Below are 14,473 nucleotides of genomic sequence, written 5' to 3'. Positions count from 1 at the left end.
TCAACCATTGTTTAGTTTCTCTCAGTAGTACTTAATAGTTTAATTGCATAGCTCTTACCCACTTCAAAAATTTCCAACTTTTATATGTTTCAGTGCTATTGTTAGTGGTACTGTTTTGTTTTTATCTTATTGTACATGGAGGTTCATTGCTAGTATATAAAACCATAATTGACCTTTGTATGATGAATTTATATCTTGGCAAAATTCACATATTTGTTCTAATATTAGGCTTTTTCTAATTAGTTCTGATAGTAGTCATTGTTTATGACTTCAAGTCATGGGACATGTGATTAAAAAAAACTGTTATTCTTCTTTTCCAAACTTCAAGCTTTTGTTTATTTTTCTTGATGGCTAGAATATCCAGGACAATGTCGAGAATAAGTGGTGGTCAGATGCATGTTGCCTTGCGTCTGATTTTAGGGAGAAGCATTCGGTATTTCTCCTAAATTAAGTGTGATGCTTGTTGTGCATTTTTTATGTACAGCTTTATCAGCTTAAAGAAGTTCCCTTCTATTCCTAATCCTCTAAGAGATTTAATCATGATTGGATATTACATCTTTTCAAATGCCCTTTTTGAATCTGAAGAAAATCTGTGATATTCGTCCTTTAATATTAAACTGTGGGTGTTACATTAACTGATATTCAAATCTTAAGCCTTGAGTTCTTAGAATTAACCCCACTTGATTAGGATGTATTATCCTGTTTCCTGATGGCTAGAGTTTAGCTGATAATTTTCTTTAAGAATCTTTGTGTTTATATTAGTGACAAGCATTGTTCTGTAACTTCCTGTTTTTGTAATTTTTCTTATAATGACCTCATCTTTGAGTGGTGACCTCATCTTTCTGTGGTAGAATATATATCACATAAGTTTACTTTGTATTTCCTCTCACAGAAATTTAAGTTGCATTTTTTTAAATTGCTTTAAAAGCATTTTTGAATTGCTTTTTTTTTTTTTTTTTTTTTACTGCCCTTCACATAGTTGGAGCTCAGTAATTGTTTATTAAGTAGGTTAGTGAGAAATGCAAAGGGAATTCCCACAGATATGGGACTACAGGAGGCCTGCAAGGCAGTCCATCAAGATTGGGTCAGGACCATAAACTGCAATAGGAACATCTTCAAGAAAATGTGTAAGTGCACAATTACTTCATAGATTGATTCTGTTTAGAGGATTTTTTATACCTAATTTATACAATCAAGTGAAAGAAAAATGGGAAGTAGTTAAGTGCAAGAAAAATAACAATTGTTTAAGAACTTAACTATTATAAACTTAAATATATATGTGATTAAGTTAAGGGCAATATTTGTATAGTTATGATAGTATGAACACTATGAAGTTTTTTTAATTGAAGTATAGTCAATTACTTTGTCAATTTCTGTGTACAGCACAGTGTCCTAGTCTTGCATATACGTACGCATATTTGTTTTCATATTTTTCTCCATTAAAGGTTATTACAAGATATTGAGCATAGTTCCCTGTGCTATACATAAGAAACTTTTTCTTTTAACCTATTTTTATATATAGTGGCTAACATTTGCAAATCTCAAACTCCCAAATGTATCCCTTCCCAGGTCCTTTCCCCGGTGACCATAAGACTACTAAGTCTGAGTCTGTTTCTGTTTTGTAGATGAGTTCATAGTGTCCTTTTTTATAACCAAAAATTACAAAAATTCATGAATATATGAAAAGAAATATATGCATTGGAGAATGGAGCAGTATATGACTTATGTCCTCATTCCCCTAGAACAAAGGCAGTGGATTATACCTAAAATTAAAAAATCAAGAATTAGCATTATAAATATCTTATTTAGACACATCAGAAAATGCATCAAAATAGGTAAAATAGTTAAAAATGAATGTATCCAGTAAGGCAATATAATGAGTATTGGATGAGACACGGACTACTTGATGTAGAATTCAATTTTTAAAAGTCCATTTGTGTATTCTTTTAATAAAAGTTACCGTTAATTTAAAGGAAATTTTATTTGGATAAGAGAGGTTATATCTGATGAATTGATAAGACTTCTGTTTTTTTAAAAATCATGTTTCTGAAGCCTGGGATTTTCAATCAGGTTGTGTATTTTTCATTGTGATTACAGTCTCCATATATAATCTGAAAGTTCATTCCTGATGAAAAAAGGAGATTTTCTTGTGAATTAAAATTCCCTGGCCAAGTGATTTTTCTCAAGTGGACTTTTAAATATTAAAATTCTTAGAAATTGTACATTTATACTTTTGGGGGAAAGAAATAAGCCATTGCTGAAATTTCTGCTATTTCAGTAGACAAAACAGACAGACAAAAGTTGATCTCAATTTTTTTCTGGAAAGTTTACCTCTTGCATTGTAGCATAAAATAAACACCCATCCAAGAAAGAAAGAAAGACAAGGGAAAGAGCAAGGGAGAACCTCTTGATAAGACTTTTAAAGGAAATGCCTTCTTCTCAGTTTCTCACACTTTTATGTGTGTTATTCCTCACTTTGAATTAATTGCCCTCGGATCTGTAGGCTTGACATTATTCACAATTTTTCCTAAAAATTACGAAGGTCAATTTGCCAAGAAGCTTTGGCTGTTTTCCCACTGTGTTGCAGCTATGACCCAGGCATCAGAGTGAAAGTACAGGTGAGCCTGAACATTGAAAACTTACAGTTTTCTCTTAGTTAGGTTTGCAGTGAATATACAGGAATGCACATTTATCAATTCAGAACAATTTGTGACTTGCTTGTTTCCTTCTCCCAGTGGATCGTGTGAAAGCAATTGAACCAAATGAGGTGCAGTTCTTTACTGCTCACTTAGCATGAGTTATTGTTTGTATTGGGAAATTGTTTGAGAAGGTATTTGTGAAGAGACTTTAATTCTGGCATCTTTATTGCCTTTCCGAAGAAAGTTCATTTAAACATGTGCATACGTTAGCGACTTTTTAACTGTTCTCGATGACTTAGACTGCTTATGTAAACACACACTTCTGTTTTTTTCAGTCTTTTTGTCATTTAGAGTGCATGCACGGTACAATAAAGTAGTGATGTAGAAATCCATTTTCTTGTGTTACAGAGAACATTTTAATATCCTGGAAATTATATTGTATAATCTTGCCAGAGTACACAGCTCAGATTTCAATTTCCATTAATACTGTAGCCTATTTCAGATAAATTAAAAATTTCAATGTAATAGCCTTCATGATAAATGTTCATATTAAAGCTTTGAAGATTGGTACAAAGCCCAGTAGCACAAATGGTATAGGCTGTTTCCCGTGAGGCAGCACAAACCTAGTTAGTATATTTTCTGAAGCTCTATGCAAAGTTTTAGAGGCAGTTAATGTTTTTATTTAGTATTGCATCTTATTTTATAAGCAATTTGAGGCAGCATTTAAGTAACGTATATACTGAAGTGTATATGCATACACATATATGATGAGATTTGCTTCTTAGTTTATTACTCCAGCAATAGTGTGGAAAGCACATTAAGATGAACAGCAAAGATTGTTACAGGCAGCGTGGTATAATTTCCTTTTTTTTTTTGTGGAAGTATAGTCAGTTTATAACATGTCAATTTCTGGTGTACAGCATAATGTTTCAATTGTACATGTTCATACATATATTCCTTTTCATGTTCTTTTTCATTACAGGTTACTACAAGATATTGAATATAGTTTCATGTGGTAGACAGTGGAAACTTGTTGTCTATCTATGTTAAGTATAGTAATTAGTATTATATAATTTTCAAAAGTTAAAAACATAACTTATGAAAATAAAAAAAGAATAAATGTCAAAATGACTTAACCAGAATATTAATGAGCAACTTGGCAAGATCTTACAATGGATTGCATTTGAGGAACTGAATAGAATTTTTTTTTTAATTTAGAGAGAAATTTGGTTAATTTCTTTTAGAACAAAATAGTCTAAACTTTGGGGGTTACTTTTTGGGCTTTTTTTTGTTGGTGGTGAATTTTTTTTTGTTTTTGGTCAGGTTTTTGTATCTCTACTGGTCACAAGCCTACCAGTTACCAAGTGTTTCCTAGGGTCTTATCTCTTACTAGCAAATAGCAAAGCCAAAAGTGGTACTTTGTCCAAAAAAAATGAAAGAGTCTTTGGGTGGTCTCATTAATGTCCCAGTATGATACTGAAAGACATACAGTCCTTTTTTGTGTTTTATTCTTAAGTATTAGATAATATTCTGTAACTCAGTAGGTCAGAGAGGAGTTGACCATTTCCCACTATGGTGAGGAATGGATGGAAGAGTTATTTAGGGTTGTAGAAGCAACTGGATGTAGAGGTGGGTAGAATCTGAGATGTAATCAAGACAAAGTTTCGGTTTCTGGCTTAAGACAATGGTGTTATAATTTTACTACTAGGAAGAGAGAAGAGGTAGAATTTATGTGCGTGCAGAACCCACTAATTAGAAATGTTTATAGTCCAGAGAAATCCTGAGAAAAACTATAAACATTTCCTGTGGTGATGACCTCAGACAGCTGGAGGCCTTGTAGACAACTAAATGGGAGAAATCTGGGTTACTTCATAACAGACAGGTACCCACTCCCAGCAGAATGGTGTGAGAAGAAAAGGGGGAGGAAAAAATAGCAGTAACACCACCAGCAACATTGCTAGAAAATTTGCCTTGATTAGTCCTTACAGACGTTGGGGTGGGTTACAGTTTTATAAGAGACGTTTTACTGAGTGATAAGCAGATGAAGAAAGGAAAGACAGTCAGAAAACCACAGTTCCACCCCACGCCTGTTCTGCAGAAAGCCTTGCAAAAATAAATAGATTAAACTATATTAAGTTGATAGCATGGATTTTTAACATGTCAAGGATGTATGTTGTAAATAATAATTATGAAAGAATTTATGATTAATAAGCAAAGGGAAGGGAATAATAATATAAATGATTAATCACAAAAGGCAATAAAGGAAAGAGGGAATCTAAAACAGATGGGAAAATAGTAAGTTGATTGATATAAATCCTAATATCTCAGAAATTACATTAGATATGCATGAAGTAATTGGTTTAATTGAAAGTCAAAGATTGTCAGGATACATGGAAAAAAAGAAGAAAATAAAACTAAATCTATACTTCTTAACAGAGATCTATCTTAACTATAAACACAGATAATTTATAGTAAAATAATGAAAAACAATAACACACAAACATGAAGAAAAACATTAAGAAAAGTTAGGAAGCTGACAGAGAGGTGAAGGGGACTTGCTTCAGGCTCTATTTTTAACTCTAATTTTCTTCTGTTTATAGATCCTATTTTCCTGCTTCCTCATATGCTTTTTTAAGTTTTAATTTGATGCTGGGCCCTGTGAATTCTATGTTGCTAAGCGCTGAAGTTTGGTATAGTCCTTTATAAACTTTGTTCTAGGGGCACTTAAATTGCTTACAGTTCTGTGTGGTCCTTTTCAGGCTTCTTTTTAAGTTTTTTTGAAAAACAGGTTTAGGATGGAAGTCAGCAACCTTTTACTGCAAAATTTTTTTTTTTAACTTAAGGGAAACTTTATTTAGTCTTCTTTTTAAAGCAATCAAATTTAGAAACAAGTTGAGGTTAAGAGAACAATATGTTCAGAGAGCGAGCATGTTCACCTTTGCGGGACGTATGGTCTTGATTGCAACTACTCAGCGGCCATTTCAGTGTGAAAGTGACCTTAGGTAGTATGCAAACAAGTGGGCAGTGGCTAAGGCTCAGTGCTATGTCGTTTACTTAAACAGGTGGAAGGCCACATTTGGTCCTGAGACTGTAGTTCCAATCCATGGTCTGGAATCTACCTCCTTCTACAGTTACTTTGCCCATTATTAAATTGTACCCTTTCTGGAGTTGCTACTGAATGTCCTGTTTATTTACCAAAGATTCTCCACTCTGGGTGGCAGAAACTAAGATACTTGGCTTTCTGTAAACTCTGGTAATTTTTCAGTTTATATTTTAGTCATTGTTTTCTTAGGAGTTGTCTTTCTTTGTGGATTTAACTACAAATACGAAAATTAGGATTCAGCAGAGACTTAAGCATGTCCCTGGATCGCTTTACCTTCCTTTCTCCCTCCTCCCTGCCTTACAAATTCTAGCTGTCCCAGCCTCTACCTCCTCAATTCAGTGCGACCTCACTTCTGCTGGTCTGCAGTCTAGAAAGTGCCTCCAGGAAGTCTGGGGTAATCCTAGATAGGACTTCCCTTTTTTCCCTTTCTCTAAGGGACTACAATCCTGTGCTTTCTGTTGAGTGTCTGAAGATACTTGTTGAATAGATTTTCCCCAGGTTTCTGGTTGTTTATGGCTGAAGGATAATTTTATACCTTCTTACTCTTTCTTACTCTGTGTGCTAGGAGCAAAAGTCCTATTGTTACTGATTTTGATGCTGAAATTATTTCTGATTTGACCATTAATTTTCTCTAAGTTGACTCAACCTTTCATCATAATGCTGTAATTTTTTGAGCACATCATTTTATTTTGGTACAAAAAAAACTTCCAGTCTCATCTTGGACTTTATTTTTTTAGCCCCAAATAGACAATTTTTGCAAGAAAACCTCATTCCTTTTAATGGGGAATAGTATTTAAATATTGTAAATTTTGGGGCAGAGAAGGGACATTCAATTTATATAAGATATTACCAGGACCCTTTATTGTTTAATGGACCATACAGGACATGGGTAGGGTACAGAGATCAGGAAGGAAAGCATTGCAATAAAATCACAAAGAATGATAGTGACTTGAACCAAAATAGTAACAGTAGAGGTGATGAGATATATTCTAATGGTGGGATTGACAGTTGACAGAATTCGATGAAATGCTACATATGAGTTATGAGATGGAAAAGTATATATATTACTATTACAGTTCCTAGAACTTGGGACCACCCTCAGTTACCAAATGAACCTCCATCCAAAATTTGTTCAGATATTAAGACTGATGACACCACATACACATCAAGATGGTTTAAGAATGTCTATTACTCACATAATGAGGCTTTCTGGGAACTGAAGGAAGCTCCCAGGCATGTCCGAAACTAGTTTTATAGAGCAAGGAAAGGAAACAGGCTTAGAGTTTTATGGTGGTTAGAGGTTGGGACCCGGCTGAATGTTCCTGTACACAGGAAGAGGCTTGCGTGCTTTTAATCTCCTACTAATGGGGAGCACCTTTCCCCTCTTACCAGCTGTCCCAGATGTGTGGCACAGTGGGGAAGAGCTGTCAGCAGTCAAGTCCTACATCTAAAGTGGAGTCAGATTTAGCACAGAGCTCCTTACAAGATTTTTTTTTCTCTAAATAAGTAGAGTTACAGGATTTCCATTAACATAGATGCCATTAACATAGAAAACATAGATGTTTGGTGAAAAAGTTTGGAGACCAAGAATCAGAGTTTGGATTTAAGCATGTTAAGTTTCAGATATCTCTAATGTTTACTTGGGAGGTTCTTTACTTTTATAGTTTCTTACAGAATTAAACTGCCCATCAAGATTTAATTTTAATTAAATTTAAATAATTTTTTGGTAAGAATCAAAGTTACATAATTTCATAACAGCCTTAATATCAGAACCATTTAAAGATATACACCTTGGCAGCACTATTTACAATAGCCAAGACATGGAAACAGCCTAAATGTCTATCAACAGATGACTGGATAAAGAAGAAGTGATAAATTTATACAATGGAATACTATTCAGCCATAAAAATGACAACATAATGGCATTTGCAGCAACATGGATGTTCCTGGAGAATGTCATTCTAAGTGAAGTAAGCCAGAAAGAGAAAGAAAAATACCATATGAGATGATTCATATGTGGAATATTTAAAAAAAAAAAACGTAAATACAGAAGCAGAAACAGACTCATAGACATAGAATACAAACTTGTGGTTGCCAAGGGGGCAGGGGGCAGGAAGGGATAGACTGGGAGTTCAAAATCTGTAGATACTGACAGGCATATGCAGAATTGATAAATAAGGTTATACTGTATATAGCACAGGGAAATATATACAAGATCTTGTGGTAGCTCACAGTGAAAAAAATGTGACAATGAATATATATATGTTCATGTATGGCTGAAAAATTATGCTCTACACTGTAATTTGACACAACATTGTAAAATGACTATAACTCACTAAAAAGCTGTTAAAAATAAAATAAAATAAAATAAAATAAAACAAAACACAGTTAAAAAAATAAAGATATACACTCTACTCTTAGGTAGTTGATTTCTTTGGCCAAAACAACAGAGAAGATAATTTAGAAGTAGGTAAGTAACAGTGGTTGGTAGTTTCCTTTGATATTTATCAAAAAATGTGTTATTTTTTGGGTAAAATGCATGATAGTAGTGAAATTATTGATGTGGAGGGCTTTCTGTTCAAAATGAATCGTGTGCAATATTTGAAATAGTATGTTTTAAAATTATGCAGGTATTTGTGTTTTTGAAATGTAAAACTTAATCATTGTGACTATCTTAAACTATTAACTATATTGGTTGTGTAATATATTGGGCTCTATTCTACACTTCCATTTAGGAACATGTCCAAGTTATTTTCTTGTTTGTTTTAAGAGAATTAGATTTGAACTTGATTCACTCGGCTTTGTAGAAGAGCATCTTTAAAACCAGTAAATTTGTTTTTACTCCCCAAACAAATTGGAATGGACAGAATCAATACAAATGTCAATTGTGTAAAATTAAATGATCTAGTAATTTCTCAGGTTCTCAACAGATTCATGAGAAATAATGCATCTGGTAGTCAACACCACCATTTCTGTCCTTCCGTGGTCTTATGTCTTGTAATAGTTGACCTGTTCCTGCTCTTCAAGTCAATGGATTTAAAAAATAATTCTGAATACAATAGACCTGGGTCCAAATTGCATTTCTGCTCTTGAAAAATCATGTCATTTAATATCTATAATTCTCATTTTTCTCATTTATAAGTGAGAGGGTTAGTGTAAGTGATCTCCATTTCTGTGTAGCTCAGATATGCTTTAATGTTGTGATGCTAAGTCAAGCTCTGTAATTGGAACATTAAAGGTCTTTTGCTTTATCCCCAATCTGCTACTTGAACTGGGCAACTAAATAAAAATTGGTTAATCCTATACTGCAAGAAAAGAAAATGGTAGCAATTAACCCAGACAAGAAAGTTTTGTTAGAAGCAGAATGCATGGTTGAAACTTACTTTCAGAGGCTTTGCAAGTGTCAGGGCAATTTAATTAGGCAATTTCGAATGAGCAGTCCAGGAACAGCTTAGCACGCAAAATGGTAGGAACCTTCAGAACACAGCCTCCTCCCCAATGGTTTCTACACGACCTTCCATTCCTCTCCTTCCACTTCTCCCCTCTTAGCCTTCTATTTTCTAAAATGTGAGACTGATCCAGGACATAAAAGCTTCTCTGTGAGATTTTATTCGTGGGTGTCTCCAACGCCCAGAACACTTTCCAGTCCATCCCCGAATTGTCTTCTGCCTCTACCCACACCAGTCCTCAACCAGCAGACAGTCCATCTCAGGCCATGGAAGCCAGCATGTAGAAAGGAAGTAAGAAGTGATCTGGAAAGGAAGGAGAAGTTACCAGCTCTCCTGTCTGGCAGATGACGAAGATGGGAAGGAAGACAGAGCAAACGTGATGTTGATGTCCCAAGCTGGATCTCTGAACAACTTTTTCTCCTGAACTATTGTCACCCATGGTGGTTACATTCTATTGTACAACTGGAGCAGGCTAACACTAATGCCATGACCATGCTGTATTGACCTGCCTCATCATTTCCAAGGCACTTTCACTCATTGGTCTAATCTGACGAGATTTACTGATTACCCACGGGGGGGGGGGGGGGGGGCACTGTCCTAGGCACTTGGTGATACAAACAATGGTCTTTCTAATTAGCTTAACTTTTCTAGGTTTTACTATTATTTTTTCTCTTTTCAGAGAGGGAGATCAAGTGTAGGTGTAGATCCAAGTCACAAAACTAAATATCAGCATAAGCGCAAATCCATGTGTTCAGAAGCACTGCTCTTTATCTTAAATGCTGTGAAAACATCTTTATGGTTAACATCACTTTATAGGGAGATTTCTTCTAAGATTCCAAACAACTGACACACACTCATTTTGGAGAGAAAAATCTGTTGGAAAGTTGAATATTACTTGTATATTCATGCTACTGCTTCTAAGGAAGTATCATATATACATTTGGCGTCTAAGTGGAGTGCGTGGATGCAGATGGAACGTATTTCCAATACCTCATTATACATAAGCTCTTATTACCCTAAAGGTTTTGTTTCAGGGTAAAGAATTGAAACCCTCACTTTGACTTTCAGATTTAGTTCACATCCTCGAATGTACCCTACAAGAAATGCTGTATTTTAGGAGACTTGGGGCACTTTGCTAAATCAACAGAATACTGCTTAATTTTTCTTTTTGTGTTGAATGATCCTGTGGGTGATCTATTGGCCAGAACCCTGGAGGGGATTTGCAGGGAGAGGTAAGGAGTCAGTCATCTCAAGCTCCTAAGAACACTATGTTTCTTTATGTATTAAAATGAATCTACTCTTACTCCCTTTTAACCTCACTAATGTGTTAGGAGGGTTTCCTCATTCTTCTTTTTTTTTGTTTATTTGTTTTTCAGGTTCCTGTCCACACGGCTATCGGGAATGTCAGAATGGGAAATGTTATAAACCGGAGCAGAGCTGTGATTTTGTTGATGACTGTGGAGATTACACTGATGAAAATGAATGTGGTGGCTCCTGTACTTTCGAAAAAGGCTGGTGCGGTTGGCAGAACTCCCTGGCTGAAAACTTTGATTGGATTTTGGGAGTTGGCTCTCCCCAAAGCCTCAGACCTCCCAGAGACCACACACTTGGAAATGAAAATGGTAGGTTATTAGGTTGGTACAGTCCCTCAGTCATTCTCACAGCGAGCATCACACTGTCCTCCCGGAGAGCATCTGGAGGGACCACCATGATGGTGCCATGACAAGTGTGCTGGTCCCCCAGGGCTGCACAACAGAGCGCTGCACACTGGGTGGTGAAGACAACAGGCGTTTATTGTCTCCCAGTTTGGGTGACTAGAAGTCTGAAATCAAGGTGTCAGGAGGGCTGGTTCCTTTTTGTGAGGGCTGTGAGGAGAGTCATCTGGTCCACGCCTCTCACCTTGCTTCCAATAGCCTCAGTCACTGCTTGGCTTGTATGTGGTTTTCTTCTCTTTCATTGTCTTCCCCCGTGTATGCCTATCTCTGGGTCTAAATTTCCCTTTTTCATTTTATTTATTTATGTTAAAAATCATGCCTTTTATTTCATATTATTCCATTTGTTTTACCTTGGTGGTTTTTCCTGTATAATGTATTTCTTATTTAAAAAATTTTTTTCATACAATTTTTAGAGGTGACACTCCATTTACAGTTATTACAGAATATTGGCACTATTCTCCGTGTTGTACAATGCATCCCTGAGTGGTCTGTGGCACGAATCCTGCCTGATACTTAGTGGTTTGTTCCTCCCACCCCTCCACTCCTAGATTGCTTCCCCCACTGGTAACCACTGGTTTGTTCTCTGTATCTGTGAGTCTGTTTCTTTTTTGTTACAGTCACTAGTTTGTTGTATTTTTAATATTCCACATATAAGTGATATCATACAGTATTTGTCTTTCTCTGTCTGACTTCTTTCACTTAGCATAATGCCCTCCCAAGTCCACCTGTGTTGCTGCAAATGGCAAAATTTTGTTCTTTTTTGTGGCCAAGTAGTATTCCATTGTGTGTATGTATATAGATAGGTAGATAGACCACAGCATCTTTATCCATTCCTCTGTTGATGGACACTTAGTTTGCTTCCATATCTTGATAATTGTAAATAATAATGCTGTGAATTTTGGGGTACATGTATCTTTTCAAATTATTGTTTTGGGGTTTTTTTTTGGATTAAATTTCCCCCACTTTAATTAACATAGTCTTATTGGACTAAGGCCCACCCTCATGACTTTTATTTTAACTTGATCATCAGTAAAGACCCTATTTTCAAATAAAGTCACATTTACAGGGACTAGAATTAGGACTTCCACATATTTTAGGGAACACAATTTAACATATAGCAGTGAGTGATCAAAATTTAGTATTATTTTGGTAATTGAAGATAGATGATACTATACTCTGCCATCAGGTACTGTTCCTAAATGATACACACTTATAATCAATAACCTTGAATTCTGCCAGTCATTTGATCATTAGCAAGTCATTTAACTTTCCAGGTTCTCAAATTTCTCATCTGTCCAATGGAAATCATAGAATTTTCCCTGCACACCAACCAGGGATTATGGAGATCAGATGAGGTGGTGTGTATGAAGGGGAAAGCAGTTGGACAGCTGTAAGGGTGTTTTGCAGATGTAGCTGTAAGATCACCTGTGTGAAAGGTGCTGGGTATGGTTCATTTTTACATTAAGCTGAGGTCTAGCCTCAGATTCATCAGTCAAGGGACAAAAGACATTAGCAGAATAAAGGAGGGAGCTTGAATTCCTGGATGCTACAGAGTAGGAAAAGGGTGTCTAAATACTGAAATTTCACAGGCCTATGATCAAGCCAAGCTCTCCAAGCCAGACCAACCAAACCAAAGAGAGGAAGGTCTGAGTCCCATTCAAACTCAGCCTGACATATGTAAAATGTTTTAGAAATTTGGATACACAAGCAGAAAACACAATGTCTTTTCTCTTATGCTGTGTATTAAAATTTTCCACATTTTATTTATGCACTCAACAGATGACTGCATTTTTGAAAGTATGTCATATTCCTGTGTTCATATTTCATAGGCAATCTTTGCATTGTTTTACAATAACTGGGTAGTTTAGGGAGTCCATGGAAATGATTTCTATAACTATGTTGTTATTCCATGGCATAAATATCCTGCAGACCAGTTAATCTGCATACTATGAAGTACTTCACTAAAAGCCCGGACAGTTGGAAATTGTTCAGTCAGTGAGCTGGAGGCAAGGCTAAGAGATTTCCTTTCTCTTTCAAGTGGAAATACTTTTGGCAGTTCCGATCGTAATGAAGTGCAGTGAAAAAACCCTAACTAAGATGGAACAGTTAAAATAATCCCCCGAATGCTACTTTTTTGCCTCATCTGAATCCCGTCTTTTTCCCAGGGCACTTCTTGTATCTGGAGGCTACCCCAATGGGCCTTCGGGGCGAAGAGGCGCACCTCAAGAGTGGTCTGTGGCACGAATCCAGCGCAGCGTGCAGCATGAGCTTCTGGTATTTCATATCTGCAAAAGCCACGGGCTCCATTCAGATCCTCATTAAGGTAGGACCTCGGCCTGTGATGCCTCTGAGCTTAGCCAAGTTTCCTGCGGGCAGCACGTGGCCAAAGGGAGTTTATCACAGCTCTGCTTACTTGGCCCTAGGAAACCTCCCATCACCAGAGGGAGCTGCACCTCGTGGTTCACGTGCCCCGTGGAGTTTGGTAAACCGGGCATGGGAACTGGCTTTGATTTCGGCATCACACCCTGTGGTTATGACTGAACCCCGGAGACTCCTTTTATGATAACAGTTAGCCTAAGACACACACAAGTGTCTTCACTCTATTTAAGTATTTCCTTCCCTACCCTTCCCAGTAAAAGAGATGAGGTTATCTGTACCTCTGAAAGGAGAGCAGCTATCCATTTTAATTTTATGTGAGCAGTCCTTAAGGGAATTCATATGAGACATTCTGGTTCTAAGCACACCGTGCAAAGGACCGAACTGCTCAGGAGAATGATCAAGGTATGATTACATTGAACCGCTTATTAATGATGACACGGTAATGCGTTTTCTTACCGTGGATTAATTGGATGTTTCTATCATGGCTTTAATTTAGTTTAACAAAGTGACAGTGTTCAGGGGAGCAAGATAACAAAGTATATATATAGTAATATTAATGAGACTTGGTTCATATACCTTTACTCTTTGGCAAGTTACAACAGCAGCAAAAAGGAGAGAAGTGTGTGTGTGTGTATGTGTGCATGCACTGTGCGAACAGCGTGCGTTCATTTCAGGAATCTTGTTAGAATTCCAAGAGAGCTTACTCTAAAAAGATGCTCTAGAGGCCACTGCTGTTTTATCACACTTGAGCTTTGGTGAAGTGTCCCAGCACAGATGGAAAATGCCTGACCAGATACCAAAGGCCTCAGATGTCTGAATCGCTAATGGCTGCATCAGCCGTGTTTCCTCTGAAACCTGAGTTAACTTTATAATTTAGGACTCTTCCATAATACTGCAGAAAAGCCCCCCCACCCCAATAAAATCCAGGCAGCAATTACCACAGGGATTTATTCTTATATTTAAATATGGAAACTTACTGAATTCAAATGCTTAAAGTTCTAATGGATGTATTTTGCCAGTCTGCTATTGAATGTGATGCTGGATTATATGATGTGTACTGTTAAATCACAAAAGTTCAACTGAGTCAATGTAAACATCAAACTGACTTTATTGAATGATTCGTGAATTGAGTGGCACCCCATCTAGCAAGTAGAAAGGAGCTCCGCAGGGTTGTGGGAAAGGAGAGGG

General features: G+C 36.5%; 1 protein-coding gene across 1 annotated transcript in view; it reads left to right on the top strand.

Annotated features, from left to right (window-relative positions):
* The window catches only part of MALRD1 (MAM and LDL receptor class A domain containing 1), a 365,316-nt gene that overhangs the window by 126,308 nt on the left and 224,535 nt on the right, over positions 1–14,473 (top strand). Inside the window, exons 17-18 of the mRNA XM_032474166.1 lie at positions 10,568–10,813; positions 13,072–13,229. Coding sequence (XP_032330057.1) covers positions 10,568–10,813; positions 13,072–13,229 — 404 coding nt within the window. The remainder of the gene's footprint in view (positions 1–10,567; positions 10,814–13,071; positions 13,230–14,473) is intronic.

The sequence above is a fragment of the Camelus ferus genome, chromosome 35, assembly GCF_009834535.1.
Source record: "Camelus ferus isolate YT-003-E chromosome 35, BCGSAC_Cfer_1.0, whole genome shotgun sequence".
In the NCBI taxonomy this organism is placed as follows: domain Eukaryota; kingdom Metazoa; phylum Chordata; class Mammalia; order Artiodactyla; family Camelidae; genus Camelus; species Camelus ferus.
This window is presented reverse-complemented; position numbering and strand designations above follow the sequence as displayed.